The sequence below is a fragment of the Myotis daubentonii genome, chromosome 4 (genome assembly GCF_963259705.1).
Source record: "Myotis daubentonii chromosome 4, mMyoDau2.1, whole genome shotgun sequence".
NCBI lineage: Eukaryota > Metazoa > Chordata > Mammalia > Chiroptera > Vespertilionidae > Myotis > Myotis daubentonii.
The window spans coordinates 106323979-106341304 of NC_081843.1; the positions used below are offsets into that span (position 1 = coordinate 106323979).

The 17326-nt window shown below is 38.7% G+C and overlaps 1 protein-coding gene across 1 annotated transcript in view; it reads left to right on the plus strand.

Annotated features, from left to right (window-relative positions):
• Window positions 1-4952, plus strand: part of FGF10 (fibroblast growth factor 10) — a 78897-nt gene extending 73945 nt beyond the window's left edge. Inside the window, exon 3 of the mRNA XM_059694811.1 lies at window positions 2940-4952. Coding sequence (XP_059550794.1) covers window positions 2940-3137 — 198 coding nt within the window. The 3' untranslated portion in view covers window positions 3138-4952. The remainder of the gene's footprint in view (window positions 1-2939) is intronic.
• Window positions 4953-17326: the final 12374 nt, after the last annotated feature.

Here is a 17326-nt window from a genome sequence, read left to right on the forward strand (position 1 = left end):
TTGATAAAGTATTCTTCTTTAAAAAGGTGACATCAAGGAGAAATGAGTAACTCTCAAATTAACTATGTCATAGAAGTATTAAATACTTTGTCTCTCATTGCCCCACATTTTTTTCTATCCCGACACAGCTCATGTGCTGTGCCTATGTTTCTTTCTGAGCTCTGAGGTCTATGAATTCATTCATTCTATCTCCATCTGAAATAGGTGTCCCGTGCTTTCTATCACAGCACCCTTTTTTAGTGACCTGCTATGGCTCTTATCATATATTTCTCTCATTAATGTATTTTTAATATATTTTTATTGATTTCAGAGAGAAAGGGAGAGGGAGAGGGAGAGAAAGAGAGAAATACCAGTTGATGAGAGAGAATCATTGATTGGCTGCCTCCTACATGCCCCACACTGGGGATTGAGCCCGCAACCCAGGCATGTGGCCCGCCTGGGAATTGAGCCATGACTTCTTGGTTCATAGGTCAATGCTCAACCACTGAGCCACACCAGCCAGGCACATTAATGTGTTTTTTGTTGACTGTCTTCTCCTAGTAGATTGTGAACTTTAAGAGGTCAGAGTCTGCTTTGTTCTCCACTATTTCCTCAGCACTTAGAACCATGCAGTCCACTGAGCTGTGTAATGCGTAAACCTAACTACCTCTCCAGTGAGCTCGGCTCATTACAATCTAGGCCCTCCACTTCCAGCCAGTTGCAAAGAGAAACCCATTCTCTAACCATAGTGCCTCATCTTGTGATTTGGCATTATCATTAGGAAGAGTGAAAAATGATGATTTGTTTAAATTAAATGAAAAATCTCCTCAAATTGGATGTCCTGTTCAGGATGGACCGGTCTGGGAACTTTGCATCTAAAGGGTATGCCATCAAAATTCGTGAGCACACACCGAATATAATTCTGTATGTCAGGAGACAACCCTTATAATTTCCTGTCTTCATTTTTATTTCATTTTATAAGCTTTCTTAAAAATATCAGTTAGGCATCCAGAATCATTGATTAATACAGCTCCATATTCTCTTCTTTTGCATCGTTTCCTCCATTTCCTTGTGGGAAAATGTATACCTCTTATGTTTTCATTATTCATTTTTTGAACAATGCATCTATTGTGTTATTAGTTTTCTCTTGATTGACAGAATTAAGAAAATAAATTATAAAACTGAATTTAAACAGAAGAAGCCTTCAAAAGGCCTGATGTAAGGACCAAAGAAATGTACCTGGTGTCCTAAAGAAATTCAAAACCTTTTCCTAAACTAAGACTCTACTTTGAGATCTTGCTCTAGCCTAGATTAAAAAACAAAACAAAACACGTTAACACTTACGATGTACCTAAATGCTATAAACAATAGATTCCTAGGGCCTCCTGTGGAGACTCTGATACAGCATGTGAGCTATGGCCTAAATATTTTTTAAAAGCCTGAGATGAGGGGTCTGCTACAGGTGTACCTCACTTTAAGAAGCATTGTTGTATAAATTTTTTCGGGGGGGGGGGGAAATAACCACTTTTCTATACAACTCTGTTTCAAATATAAAATTATCTAAAATTTTCTCTATCCTCCCAGTGTCTAAACTGCACCCTATTTAATGAAATGAATGTAATTATTCATGTAAAAAGTCATATCTGCTTTGAAAACCACATTTAAATATTACTTTATAGAAGAGAATCACATAGGATAAATTAATTCCAGGTAACAAAGCTTAAACTAATCACATTAACATAAACTATACCTGTTTATGATGATTCTGCTAATGATCACAATTACAATCTAGCCCACATAAACCTGGATATTTAAATATTCGCATGTTCAAGAATTATAAATTAAGTAGAAATTTCAAAAAGTACTGAGGTGAGAGAAACAATCTGAACTGACCAGTAGACCCGTCAACTGAGAGATGCCTACAATGCCATTGGTTTGGATGGAGAATGTTAGAATTAGAAGAGCAAAAGTCCCAAGTGTTAACTTCTTGACTGTGTTAGTTTGGGTATAAGGAAAGAAGGACATTTTTGAAGCCAGAGTCTAGAAATTAGTGAGGCACCTCCCCTTCATTATTAACTCCAGAGTGAGATCCTGGATTTATGGAATGAATAAGACATCAATCCTTGTCCCAAAAGATCCCCCTAAAAACACATGGTCACTTGAAACAAAGCCAAAGCACTATAGCTATAGAGTGGAATTTCCCAAGATCAAAGTCTTCAGGGTTATACAACATTGCCAGTGCTAGTCACCATATTTATAATTTCTTTGATATGGTAATTCACAAAGAAAGGCCTTCCCCCTCCTACTTTTCCATGATTCCTAGATCTCAGAATAAAACCTATCAAAATTCCAAATTATGGACAATTGTAAATAATTTTACAGAAGTGAGAAATCTGGTGTTTAGAAGAGAGAAAAACACTCATTTCTCTCCCAGCCACATGGTTATCTAGAAATATTAATCTGCTTTCTCATCAATGTCGGTGTGTTTATTGTGGATTTATAGGTAAAGTTTAAACACTTGAAAAACCTACCTTTTTCTTATAATTCAATTTTACCCATGAGGCACCCTAGTCATTACTCTGGGGGGTGGAGGGGATAACACTATTTTTGATCATTGACTCATCACAAATATTGTTAGTGGAATGTTTATTTCATGATCATCATTCTTGGTACTTAAACCAGATCATATTCAAGGCATGCCAGCTTTGTAAAAGGGCCTCAGTATGAGTCTATGATGATCAATTAAAGTAAATAACCTGTCTTCACACATAGAATCTGCTTTTAGTTATGAGTTATTAGTTTTACCCTCTGCTGTTGAATTTGTGTTATTAAGTGCACACCTTGCATACAAATGTCAACAGCACACAAACCCTAGAACTGGAATTCTACAGCTGGCTCCAGCCCAATGGAACCAAGTATCATTAACATAAGAATAAAAGATTTTGGTTTTTACTTTGCAGAAAGAATTTAACAATGACTGTAAGCTGAAGGAGAGGATAGAGGAAAATGGATACAACACCTATGCATCCTTCAACTGGCAGCACAATGGGAGACAGATGTACGTGGCCTTGAATGGAAAAGGAGCTCCCAGGAGAGGACAGAAAACTCGAAGGAAAAACACCTCCGCTCATTTCCTCCCAATGGTGGTGCACTCATAGAAGCAGCCAGGGCTTGTGGGTGCCGTGGAACCAAAGGCTCTTTGGCCAGGAATAGTGGGTATTCTTCACGAACACAGTAGCTCAAAGACGCATGGCAGGCATCTGCTTGCTTGAAAGAAAGGAAGTCTTTAAAGACTTTTGTACACACTGCTGATGTCTGATGTTCCTTTCATTAGTTCTGTGTCATGCCTTATAATCCAGATAGAGGTGGAGCAAATGGAATAGAAGTTACTCCTATATGAACAACATTGTGGCTGGGTTTCTTGGTTAAGTTTTTGTTTATGTTTGTTTTTGTTTGTTTTTTTAACCTCTGAGATAGAACTTAAAGGACATGGAACAATCTGTTGAATGATCTTCAGAAAAGTTATTTATGGAATATGAACTCACGTCAAAGACTTTCGTTGCTCATTCCAGCCGAGTGATTCAATGAGCAGTAAGACACGCAAGCATTTACTGGAAAGCACTTGGGTCATGTTCTGTGCACAACCAAAGGAGCTTTGGGTGTGGCATCGTGGAGCATTGGATAGGATTAAAAGATGTACACATGTTAGTGTAAAACTGTTCTAACAAAGCAAATAGTATGGTATGCTTGTGCATTCTGCCTTCATCCCTTTCTATTTCCTTCTAAGTTATTTATTTAATAGGATGTTAAATATCTTTCGGGGTTTTAAAGAGTGTCCTCAGCAGCTGCCCTCTGACTGGCCTTTGCTTTTTCTTCAGCACACCACAGGCATGTTCACGACAAAGTGATTTCAGAACTTGGCAAACACTTCAAGAGTAGGAGATGACATTGTGAGTGCCCAGGGGCGATCCGTTGACATAGTCTGCACTTCTGCAATGAGAACTGTCAACCTCCCACATGACAGTGCTGGGGGCATGGCTTGAGTGACAGATGTCTGCCATCATTTAAAAACATGTATCACTGCTAAGGCTTTCTTTCCTAAGAAACAGACCAGAAGGCTAAATGTGTCCCTTCCAATACATCCATGGGTCTCCAGGAATATATAAAAGAAGGAAAATTGGTTGTTAAATACACCTTAGTAGCCTAGCCTCATTTTTTACTAACAATTGTCTGCCACCTGTAGCAGTGGTAGATGATGACGAGGCTGTCTTCGTATGTAAGTACCCTTTATAAGTCCCCCTTGTGCATATCCCTCAAAGGAACTCTCGAGATATTTGGTACGAAGTGCAACTCTCCCAGGGGCTTAATCTGAGCAAAGATATCCTGGTATATGTGTAACCATATGCTGAACAACCTGTTCAAGCTGTATGATCTAGTCTCTACAAAACCAAATAAAACATCTTTTCTGTAAATTCAAAGAGCTTTGGAAGGTTCCATAATGTAACCATATCGAAATTCATTCTGTTAGAGCAGGTATAGAAAACAGGACATAAGAGTGTACCGGTCAACACACATTGTACTCCACTAAATAAATACTTAAGCCTTATTTGCAGTGTCTGTAGTGATTTTAAAAATGTAGAAAAAGACTATTTGTTCTAACTATTTCAAGTGATATATATATATAAGAGTATATTGATGCTGCAATTTTACCTTCATACTTCTTGTTTTAAAAAGGCCTGTTTACTTTATTGTTTGGACATGGTATTTTGGTACAAGAAAAAGACTCACTAAATGTGTCTCTTTACTAAAGTTTAACTTCTAGAAAGGCTGGTGTTTTGTGACTTTTTCTTATACCTTAATTGTGTCAATGTTTAACCAGCACTTCCAGTTAATCTGTTATTTAACAATTAGCTTTATTAAGAAACTTTCCCATAAAGTAATCCTATAAAAGATCTCATTTTTTCTCATTTTTTTTTAAAAAGTTGGTATTTCAAAAGAAATGCATTCGAGACAGTGAATAGGCTTATGGCTAACACTGCCTTTCATGGTACCTGCCTTCCAACTTGCTTTTTAACAAATGAGATACTAAAAAAATGTTTAATCTTTGTGGTTGGAATCTATATGTTAACATTTAATTGGTAACTGAGTCTGCAAGCTGCAGTGTAATGCACTCCTATCAGAACTAGATTATCTTGGTTCTTTTATTTTAAAATAATAATTGCACCTGACATATGAAGATGGACCACCCACAACCCAAATTAAACGTTTGATGAGACAAATACAGTATTAGATGACCACGGTCAGAGCAAATAGGGCACAAACTGGATTCGTGTTTCACACAGCCGTTTAGATTACCAAGGAGACCGTGTAAGCAGTCATCATTATAGTACTCAAAACACTAAAACAGCTTCCAGCAAAATGTATCAAAGCTGGCAGAAGCCAAAAATAGAAAACATCTCCCTTACCTCTCCTCCCAAAATACACACACACACACACACACACACACACACACACACACACGAGCACGGAAAGTCAGATAAGGAGAAATGAGACTCTCCTGCATTTAAAAATGGCATGTTTGCTCGATATGGAGACGGAATACTGGCCCCTTTGCAGCTGGATTGTGCTACTGAAGGAAAAGCAGGTCCAGCCCTGAATTTTTTATATATTTTAAAAAGCATCATTATTTCAGGAGCTCTGCCTCTATGGGAATCGTGCTCCCCTTCACACCTCACCACAATGTCAAGGTACATCAGCCACAAATGCGTGTCCATCGGAGTGCTGGCCCTGGGGAGACTCCTTGTGACAATACAGAATCCCCCCTTCTCCCACCTTCCGAAAGGCTGCACAGTGTATAGCATGTTTCATTTAAGTAAACTAATAAAAATGCTGGGAAAAGAAAATTAAAATAGTGTCCTTGTTTATTTTATTAGCCTAAAATGATACCTGGTAATGCAGAGAGAAGCCTGAGTGTGCCTGGCAGGAAGCGGTTAAATGCCCCACAGCCTCCAACAACAACAACAACAGAAAAAACATCACTCAAACATTTGTAAGATTTCTTTAATGCTTTACATGTGTGAGTCAGCTATCCTTCCTCTAATAACAACCAAATGCGTTCGACTTCTCCTGAGTACGCAGGTCCACCTATTTACACAGTGGACCGGGAAGGATGAATTGAAAATAAGGATGGCTTGTGAAACAATGAGACTTTTGGAGAAAAGCCAAGAGGCTGCAAAATCTGATTTCAAGGGCATAGAGTAGGCCCATGAACTTGATTTGAAAAGTAGAGAGAGAAAAGAATTCAACATAATAACTTGGATCCCGGGCCCAAGCAAGGTTACAGACACTATTTAAACGGATAAACATTCATGCTGCACAGATCTAATAATTTTGATGTTGTTAATTCAGGGTTTAGGCCTATTCACAAAAGTAAATTTCATCTTTTCTTTGTCAATGAAGTCCAAACTTTTTGTAAATAAAGATGCCTGTAGGAAGCCATGACATATTTAAGGGAAGATACCCAGTAGAAGTAGCCCAATTACATGCAAATATTACATTTATTAAGAATTCCTGTCTGTTTCACTAGATAGGACTTTTGCAACTTAAACTAAGCAGTAAGAAAAAAGAGGGATGTTTGGGAGGAATACTGGAAAGAAAGGGCAGCTCTGTGTTCCACCAGCACTGGACAGGAAGCAGCTACGATCAGCTCCCTGTGGCTCGCATGTCTTCTGATCTCTGACTGGCTTTATGTTCTCAGCTATTCCTTGCATCCAATTTACTTCCAACTCCAAAACCGAAGACCTCCTTCTCAAGATCCTACAATGGAAACAGCCTAGGTATGACTTGTATCGGCCAAGTCTAAACAATATACCAACCTCTAGAGCAGTGGTTCTCAACCTTCTGGCCCTTTAAATACAGTTCCTCATGTTGTGACCCAACCATAAAATTATTTTTGTTGCTACTTCATAACTGTAAAGTTGCTACTGTTATGAATTGTAATGTAAATATCTGATATGCAGGATGGTCTTAGGCGACCCCTGTGAAAGGGTCATTCGACTGCCAAAGGGGTCGCGACCCACAGGTTGAGAACCGCTGCTCTAGAGTCATCTGTATGACAAGGGATGCAGGCATTGTGATGGACCAAGTTTCAGTCACATGACCAGAGTTGCTGAGGTATGGATTTTGCACCCCACATGACAGGAACTAAGGAAAAGCAGTGCACCAAAGGGCAGTGCTGGGCAGGGCAAAAGCAAAAATGGTTCTTAGCTACATCTATTTAAATGAGACTACTGACTTAAACATGCATCTTCTAATCGCGCATTTTTTCACTAATTCTAATTAGCCTTCACCTATTTATTCAAATCAGAGATTTCAAGATCTTATTCTATATTGCATTTTTTAAAAGGGAAAGATTGTATTTGTCTTGTCTTATTTTGTTTTATTTTAAAGTCAAGAGTAGAGCCCTGACTATAGCCAGGCTCAGTGTAATTCTGCAAACTTTAGAGAATGATCATTGAGATGAACGCAAGTTTTCATGAAATCAAAAGGTGGTCCTCCTACCAAATATTAGCCTATATCACAACATGACGTAATAAGTCTTTCTTTAAGTTTATCCAAGAGTATGTACTAGTATTTTCAAGTATATCAACATGTAGAATAAAATCTAAAAATGAAATGCTGTTTGTTTTTTTCATTGTAAAATAAAAAAGAAATAAAGTGAAAAAGCCTCCTTTATATCTCTTACTATGTCTTGTGTACAATGGATGAGGCAACGAAAAACTTCATAATGTGCATTTTTCTTTTCCTTTGCTGATTTAGAAAATAACAAAACACAAAGATGCCCTTATAAGTGCGTATCCACTAAGAACACCTTTGTGAACAATATGTATTTGTTAACATGGAATAATCATGAGCAAACTCAGGAGATCAGAGGCATTGATCTCATTCCTAAGTGGCTAATAGTGAACATTCCCATTTGTCTTTTCCTTGACAGCAGCTAAGGACAACAGTTCTAGACCCAAAGAGAAAAGCCATATGCCAACCATCTATTCACGTGGTGTGGATTATCTTGCATATTTTATTATCCTCCACAAAAGAATCTATGTTCCTGTTTTAATATAGGCTATTGCATCCTCTGGAGATAAGCACAGCAAATGAAGAATCAATCCATCCCGTGTTCCTCATTACAACTGTAATTGAACATATGCCTTCGTACAACTCCAGAGGTGACCCCAGCTGCAGAATCGCCAACTGCAGTCAAACTCACCGTCCTGAAGTTTGGTTTTAATTACCTTGCACACGTCTTCAGTGCCTAAATGATCGCACAATTTTCTAAATTATTTCGTTATCATTTCTGTGGTCAATTTTAGCTGCTGACAATGCAAATATTCTCAGAGGCCTTCCAAGGAGAGTAAATGAAAATCCATGTTTTATGAGGTGCTAGCAATCAAAAAAGACTGCTTCTTACGGTTAGAAGAAGCATTCGGGTTAGGGGTCATTTATCAATTCAATTCAACATTAAAAATATTTTAACATCTGGCATTTAAACACTAGACTTTTCAATAGCCTTTTTTTTTCAGTGAAGTGATCAATATGCTCTGACATCAATGGTATTTAAGCCATATAAAAATAAATGATACAAGAAAATATGTCTGGGAGGATCTTTCCTACTAAGAAAAAAACAAAAGAGAAACACACTGAAAAATGGCATCACATACAAGGAAACAATATCTTATTTGTTTTCCTGATAAATTGAATATTGGATATAAAGTGTGGTTTTACAATGCAGGGAAAAAGAAGCTAAATAGTATACTTTTTAGTTTCAAGAAGGAAAAAAGAAACTAGTATGTGTCGTTTTTTAAATAGTATTTTTAAGTCAGTATTGGCAACCAATCCTCCTTATCTTCCCCAGGAGAATTCTGCATTCCATCCTCCAAGATCTCCTAAGAAATAGTAAAATCAGCATATTTCAACTGCAACAGTTTCTCTTTCTCCTCACTTTTAACTCCAGGTGATATTAACTAGTTATGTGAAAGTTATTTCCTCGTTAAACGCACAAGGAAAAGATAGATTTTATTTAGACCAATACCTAATTGAGCTACTTCAAATGAATAAAAGACTCCATAGTAATGTAGGCAGAGACTGTTGGAGGCAATTAATTAATATTGGGTACCTAGAATTATTGTTACAGTCTCCTGGCTATGTTTTTTTTTATCATGTTTCTCTCCATATATATAAATATTCCATAGTGATAAAATTCATGATTTCTGATCATTTAAGTTATTCATTCCTACTATTGGGAAAAAAATTAAATACAATATTCAAACATAGGGCCTGTTGTGGGTTGCAGTCCTGACCCCTGTCATTCGTGGCAGTTTACAGGAGAGAGAGGTAACTGGACTCACGTGGACTTATAATATAACTCCCATCTTTTAGTCTTCATTTCCCAGTATAATTGCAGAATCAACTTTTGAACCCAAATACATTACTGAATTCCTATGATCCTACCATGTAAAACCACAAGACAGGTGAATAAGGATCCCCTTCTCCCAAAACTTTAGTAAATCCATTTTTTTTATTATACAGTTCTTTTGTAAACAGACATATTTGCCAAACATTCTGTCTTACTTTGTTTATTCCTTCTCTGGTCATTTACCAGTAAAGCAAATAAGATCCAGGATTCCCCATTTGTTACCATATCAGCTTCCATCTTCTTTTCTACACCAGATAGTTAAACAATCAAGGAGTTGCCAAGCTGGCATGGCTCAATGGTTGAGCTTCCTCCCATGAACCAGGAAGTCACAGTTCAATTCTAGATCCGGCCAAATGATTGGATTGTGGGCTGAATCCCCAGTAGGGGGCATGCAGGAGGCAGCTGATCAATGAGTCTCTCATCATTGATATTTCTAACTCTCTCTCCCTCTCTCTTCCTCTCTGAAATCAATAAAAAATAAAATAAGCAAGGAGTCGGCAGGACTTCAACAAAACAACATTCTTCCGGGGGAACCCCCTGCTAAATCAATGCTGTATGTAACCACAGAAGCATTCAGCCTTCAACATATCTCAGGTTGGTTCTGGGACATAACATAGTTCTGTCACCAGAAACCTTGTTTAAGATTTGTCTCATATCAAATGCATTAAATTATCTAAAATGTTAGCTCTATCATTCTAATTTTATATCCTAATTTTATGAATGATAAAATTGAGGTCCATTTTCTTTCCCATTACCTCTTTGCCAGGTAATGAATGCAGGTCTCCCAATCCCAGAATCACTCTTCGCACTCTACCAAAAAAAATAGAACTACACCATGCATAGCCCAATATTTTTCAATTTTTCAGAAATGTAACTCTACAGATAACAACAGTATTTTATTTTAATGACACATTTCTCTTTATGGATACTTTTCTTGAAAGAATCTATATATATAAAAGCCTAATATGCAAATTGTGCCCGCAGGAATTTGACCAGGAGACCAATCACTTGCTATGATGTGCACTAACCACCAGGGGGTGGTGCAGAATGAAGGAAGGCCCCAGGCAGCAACCAGCAGCCAGGGAAGGGAGGCCCTGACTGGCAGCTGGAAGGAAGGCCCCGGCTGACAGCCAGAAGGCCCCAATCAGCCCTGATCACCGACCAGACCTAGGGACCCTACCCATTCATGGATTTCGTGCACCGGGCCTCTAGATGAATATATTTTTCTACAAGACAGATCATTTTTAATCCTGGCTCTGCCATGTCTAGCAGTATAAACTTTTGGAAAAGTTACCTCATTTAAAATTAAAATGAATGACCAAAAACTTTGAATATGCCTAACACTTGGGCAGTAGTAAAGATTGAATGTTATCATGTTTTTTAACTGTTTTGTATATAACTCATTTCTTCCCTCTTTTTGGTCAATTGTGAATATTTAAAAGGTCTTAATGTGATAAAATAATGACTGAGTCACCTTCAATATCCCTACATTCACTCAAGATGACTTTATTATACAGATTTCAGGTTTAATTTATGTATAATTTCTTTCTTCTCCAAAAAACTTTCTCTGACCATTGACTAGAGCATCACTGCATATAAATTCATACTGCTCAGCACTGTGGGTTCTGGGCTTTGGGTCAACTCAACAGGAGGGACTTGGTTTCTGAACCTCCTCCTCCCCCCGTGCCCCCCCCTCTTCCGGGAGATGGGAGAGCTTTCTGAGGCATCAGGCAACGGAAGCAGAGATCATGTGAAAAGCACCGCAGCATGGACACTGCTTTCTTGCTGCAGATATGGAGGTGGCAGTGTCTGTGGGCTGGTGTGTACAATAGCTCCTTGAAAGGGAGGGACACACACTATGAGCATGAGCATTCCTGGCAAAGTTGTGTGTGTCTCAGTATAGCAGTGGTTTGTCCATTTATTCAGCTTTTGTTTTTTTACCAACTAATGCAAAGCCTCATTTTTCATAAAACGTGGATGTGGTAACTGTCCAACCCACAGGAAATAGAGGGCATGACAAATGGGCAAAGATAGCTTGCACATTCTTCACTGTGTGGCCCCCTTCTATTGAGTCCTTAATCCTTTTACAAACATATTGAAAAATGGGGGGAAGTGTGCCTACATCTTTGCTTCCAAGAAAGCAATTCAGCTTTTAGAATACTGCCTAGAAATGGGTGGACCATGGCCCGGATCACTTTTTCAGAACCCAGGCACTCATTCCCCAGGTGTTGAAGGCAAGTTGCCTGCCCCGTTCTCTCCTGCTATGGAATCCACATCCAATGACAGCTCAGTGTCAGGTATAACAGCCTTGCCCCTTTGCACAAATGGGATAATCCAGTGGGGTCATCCCCTGTGGGATCAGCTGAGATATTTGTTGTGACTTCATCTCAGATCCACTTTTCTCCCTCTGCTTAACCCTGCTTCTGCCACCCCTCACAGGTGTCCCAGGAGCTCGCTCCCGTAAACTTCCCCGACGCAATTCTCTATCACAGGCTGTTTCCTCTGGAACTAGATCTAAGACACCTCATATGTGCTGTTTGCTTGTTTTCAGGGTGGAGACAATTTGGCAGAACCATAGCAAACCAGCTACCCCTTCTTCTGAATGATGGTTGCCCCAGTTTTTGCTTAAACAGCATGTGAGTTTAATAAGTCCATGGAGAAGCTTAGGACACACAATACTTCCTGGAACAGACTGATGAGGGAAATGCTTAGGACCAGCTTGGAGAGTGCCAACAGCACGGGAGAGTGAGAATGGGTTCACCAGTCTAGTTCCAGGATATGAACCAAAGGCAACGGGCACTAAGCCAAGTGCCAAAACGAGGCAGAGGCACCATAGCAATTGTCTAAAATCATTCTCTTTTTATTTTATGAAGGAATGAACAGAAAGAACCTGTGCAGACAGTTCGGTTGTGGATCACCTAAAGGTTAGAAGAGTATACTCAGACATTTCAAAAGGAACATTCCTAAATGTTTCCTTAGGAGGAAAAAAAAGTCAGTCTGAATGGTAAATGAGAGATGGGTAGGTATGCAAACTTCGCTGGAAGAGAGTTCATTTCAATTTCCCATGAGTCCAAAAACTAAAGAATAATATTCTCAAAACTAAGAAACTCCCAAAGTAGTTCCTCCAAACAGTTTCTGGGACCTAAGTATTTGTATTTTATAAAGAAAATCACTGATAATAATTTGCTGTTATTTTTTTTCCCAAAGTGCTCTGTTGAAATTCCATTACTGGGAACCTCAAACATCAATATCCAGGACAATTCCCTATTATTATGTTGGAAATGGAACTTAATTTTAGGTTTCCAATTCCAAGTCCCAAGTGGGAACTAAATGTCACAGAACAAAATGTCACGCAATGAGATGGGATACTAAAGTATGTGACAGTAAGCAGATGTTTCCCGAACAATTACCACATAGCAGCAGCCAGTCACAAAATGAGGTACAGCACTTCTCACAAGTCAAAGGGCACCCGTATCGTTATTTGGCATGTGGTATTTGCCAGTTTAAGTTTATATTCTGATGAGCACAGAAATACAGAATAAAACGCGAAGCATGATTATTCCAGGAAACACAGTTTTTAGGAAATTATTCAAATAGGTCTCAAGGGGACAACTCATAGTATCAACAATAAAATCCAAGTTCTCATTAAAATAGGAATAGAGGGAAATAGGTCCTTAATTAGTTTCCTAAAAGCTTCATCACCACCATCTCTGCCTAACACCCTCCCATGAACTACTTTGCCATCTGTGACACATGAGAAGAGACAAAAAGAAAAGAAATGGGACTTATGAGACACATGTTCAGCTCTGAATAAAAAAGGCAACATTGGGAAGACCAAAGCACAATGATACCACTCCCCTTCCCCTTAGACACTGGTCCTGACCAGATCCCGGAATCTTAGACTCTGGATGGTTCCTCCACATCAACATCAAATTGCCAATTTCAGGGAGCAAATGATTTGTTTCAGGGCAGATGTCCCTTTACCCTCTTGATATCCACTTTCAACACTGTGACAGTGTAGCCAGTACTTAAACCAAAGATGAAAAACAGAAACACCCTTCAAGGCCATGGAGATAGGTGCCCAGACATCCATGAGGCAAGGGTAAATGTTAGTGAAATAGATCAGAGGAAATATTTCAATAACCCAGTCAGAAATAGAGATAGGGATTATAAAGCTTTGATGTAAAAATAAACTTAGGTGAAAACAAGTCTTAGGTCGGGCTGGTGTGGCTCAGTGGTTGAGCATTGACCTATGAACCAGGAGGTCACAGTTCAATTCCCAGTCAAGGCACATGTCCAGGTTGTGGATTCAATTCCCTGTGTGGGGCATGCAGGAGGCAGCCAATCAAGGATTCTCTCTCATCATTGATGTTTCTATCTCTCTCTCCCTCTCTGAAATCAATAAAAATGTATCTTTTAAAAACCTAAGTCTTAGGTGTAATCAACATGTACAACTAATAGTTTCACACAAGACAACTTAAAAGTATACATATTTAATTCACACTATATGCACAATTTTTTTAATGGAAGCTCTATATTCTATGAACTAGTATAGTTTTTTTTGTGTTTTTTTTTGTTTTTTTTACCTAGGATAACATTTGGGGAATGTTATAAGTTCTAAAATGTATCCTAGGTTTTTTTTCAAAGACCTCATTCATCATTGTATTTAAGATATCACAAGGCAGCTAACATACAATATATGATAAGCAGATAGCTTTTTTAAATTCTGAGTATGCTAGTGAATCTTAAAATATGAAAGTGTGTAGTGTTCCTCTTTTTTCACTTTCACAAAAATAATCACGTTGAAATGTGCATTTGTCTTCAGCAGCCTCACTGATAAAATGCAGGAAAACAGGTCACCTAGTCAATATGCCTCCATGGTTTTGTGCAAGTTTTATTTGGTGTGTGTGCTATGTGCCATTGAGTCAGCTCTGACTCCTGGAGACCCTCTAAATGAGTGAAGTCCATACCACTGTGTTCTCACAGTCCTGCTCGCCTTTTTTTAAATGGAGTAGGTCCATCTCATATTTGGTATTTTCCTGCTGCCGTCTGTTTTTCCCAGAAGTATTGTCTTTTCTGAAGAACCCTGACTTCTCATGAAGTGGCCAAGTAAGACAGCTTCAGTTTTGTCATATTTGCCTCCAGCAATGACGCAGGCTTAATTTGCTGCAGGGCCTACCTGTTCATTTTTCCAGTGGTTCAGAGTACCTGTAAAACTCTCCTCCAACACCATACTCCCAAAGAATCAAAATTCCACCAGCCTTCTTCCCTGGTCAGCTTTCACCTCCATACTTAGCAGTGGGAATAGGAGGGTGTGGATGACCTTAGCCTTGCTCTCTAATGACACAGCTTTGCTAAATGTTCCACTGCTGCCCCTCCAAGGCTCAGCTTCCCTGCATATCTTGGCTGAAGTCTCCATCTGAACTGACGACTGAACCAAGGAAACCTTTAACACTTTCAGTGTCTTCATTGTCTATGTTAAGGTTGTGTATTTCTTCTGTGGTCATGATGTTTAACTTCTCAATGTTCAAATGCAGTCCCGCTTTGGCATTTTCTTTCACTTTCATCGAAGTCATTTCTGTCAAGTCAAGTGGTATCATCTGCATATCGTAAGTCATTGATATTTCTTCCACAGATTTTTACTCCCCTTCCGCTGAATCTGGTATGTTTGTCACATGACATGTTCTGATACAGACTAAACAAATAGGAAGATAAAATGTACCCATGTGTGCCACATTTACCTAAAGAAAACCGTTCTGTCCCCAGTTGCTTCCGGTCCCCAATACAGGTTAGGCATCAGGACAATCAAGTGCTGAGGCATGCCCGTTTCTTGCAGAGCAGCCCATAGCTTTTCATAATCCATGCATTTGTTTTAGTTGCTCTGTGACATTCTCTTTTACGAAAATGGCACAATTTTATTTATCCATCCTCAAACTGATGCACATATAGGCTGTTTCTAAATTTACATAACTACAGAAGCAATAAATGTATTGTAGAATCCCCTTGTGTAGAAGGTCAAAGGCCTTTTCATGGTGTAACTAGAGATGAGCATCTTTGAACTTTCCCAAATATTGTCAAATGCTCTTCAAAGAGTCTCCAAATGAAAAAAATTTAATATGATTTGTGTTTTCTTGTTATTTTAAATACATTGTTCCCCATCATAATGTAAAGATTTTCTTATAATTATTTCTAAAAGTCCTAAAGATTTCTTTCATATTTACATTTTCAACTCCTGTGAAATTGATTTTTGTTACAGTGTAGGACATGGATAAAATGGATTCCTTTTACTTCTGGGATAGCCAATGGCATCCCTCTTTACTTCTAGGTCCCCCTCTGTCATGTATATAGGACGATTGTATTTATTTTTTCATCCAAATCAACAAGCATTTGAAATTGAAAGGGGCATCTATAATAATAAAAGCATAATATGCTAATTAGACCAGATGTCCTTCCAGACAAAGCTGGGGCTGCAAGCAAAGCTCGGGTCCCGGGTGCCTGACGGGTGCCATAGGGAAGCCGGTGCTGGAGGGAAGCCAGTGCCAGCAGTGGGGGGAAGGAAGGCCTACTCTTGCACGAATTTCATGCATCGGGCCTCTAGTTACTAATAATTACACTCAGACAATAGGCATGAGCAGGAATAGTCCCAGGCAAACTGAAACCTACAGACGTTGTACTCATAATTCAAATTCAAACATGAGTGTGGGTCTATTACTTGATTACTTAGTTTCCTCTGTTAAAACTTTTACCTATTCCTAAAGCCACAACACAGTTTTAATGATGAAAAGTTTAGAATGCCAGATGCTTTGGACCAACTTTTAACAAAATTTTCAAAAAGCCAAAATCTTACATGCAGAAGCTATTCCATGTAAAGTTCAGATTGGGAAATGATATTTGCAGCACACATCACTAAGAAAGATTAGTACGCAGAACTCCTGCCAGTTCTAAGGAAATAGACCAATAAGAGACCATCAAAATAAGAAAAGTCGGAAATCCTGGTGGCACTAAGTGTTAGAGAAGATTTGTTAAAATGGAAAATCTTGTGTACTGCTGTCTCTTGGCAGAGAGAGAGAAAAAAGAGAACAATCTACGTAATTCCTTCTTCCACCAAAAAATGTTCCAAGACGCTTCCTGGCCCTATTCTAATTGTATATGAGTTTTCCGATCACTTCGTCTTGTTCCTATAAAAATCATTTTGGTTTATTTGGGTGGTTTTTCTGCTCTCAACTGGCTACATCAGAGCTTGCTTGTCTAGAATACCAATGAATTAAAAGTATTAATCATGTCACTTTATTGCACCATGGAATAAATGTGCTTTACTCCAGGAAGGGATACAGATGCCATGGAATATTCATTGCCAAGGTTGCCTTAACAGAAAGACCCAGGGGAAGTGCAGTGTGAGTGAGGAAGCTCAGTTGTCTCAAGTTGTCCTCTAGCACCACCATGGTTATTCCTTTCTAAACTTGTCAATTAAACTTTTATTTTGAGATGCTCATGATCCACATGCAGTTGTGAAAATAAACAAACAGTGAGATCCTGTATATCTTCACCTAATTTCCTCCGATGGTAACATCTTGCAAAACTATAGTACAATATCCGAACCAGGGTATTGGGATTAATAGAATCAACATAGGGAACACTGGCTTTGTCACAAGCATCTCTGTATTGTCCTTTCATAGCCACACCCACTTCCGTCCCATCCCCAACCCCTGCTTATCACCAACAACTAATCTGTTCTCTATTTCCATATTTTTGCTATTTTCCAAAATGTTATGTAATGAAACGATAGCACATGTAACTTTTGGAAGGAAGAGGAGAGGGAAAGGAAGGCAAGAGGAGGGGAGGGACATTGGGAGCACCATTTGGGGGCTTTGATTG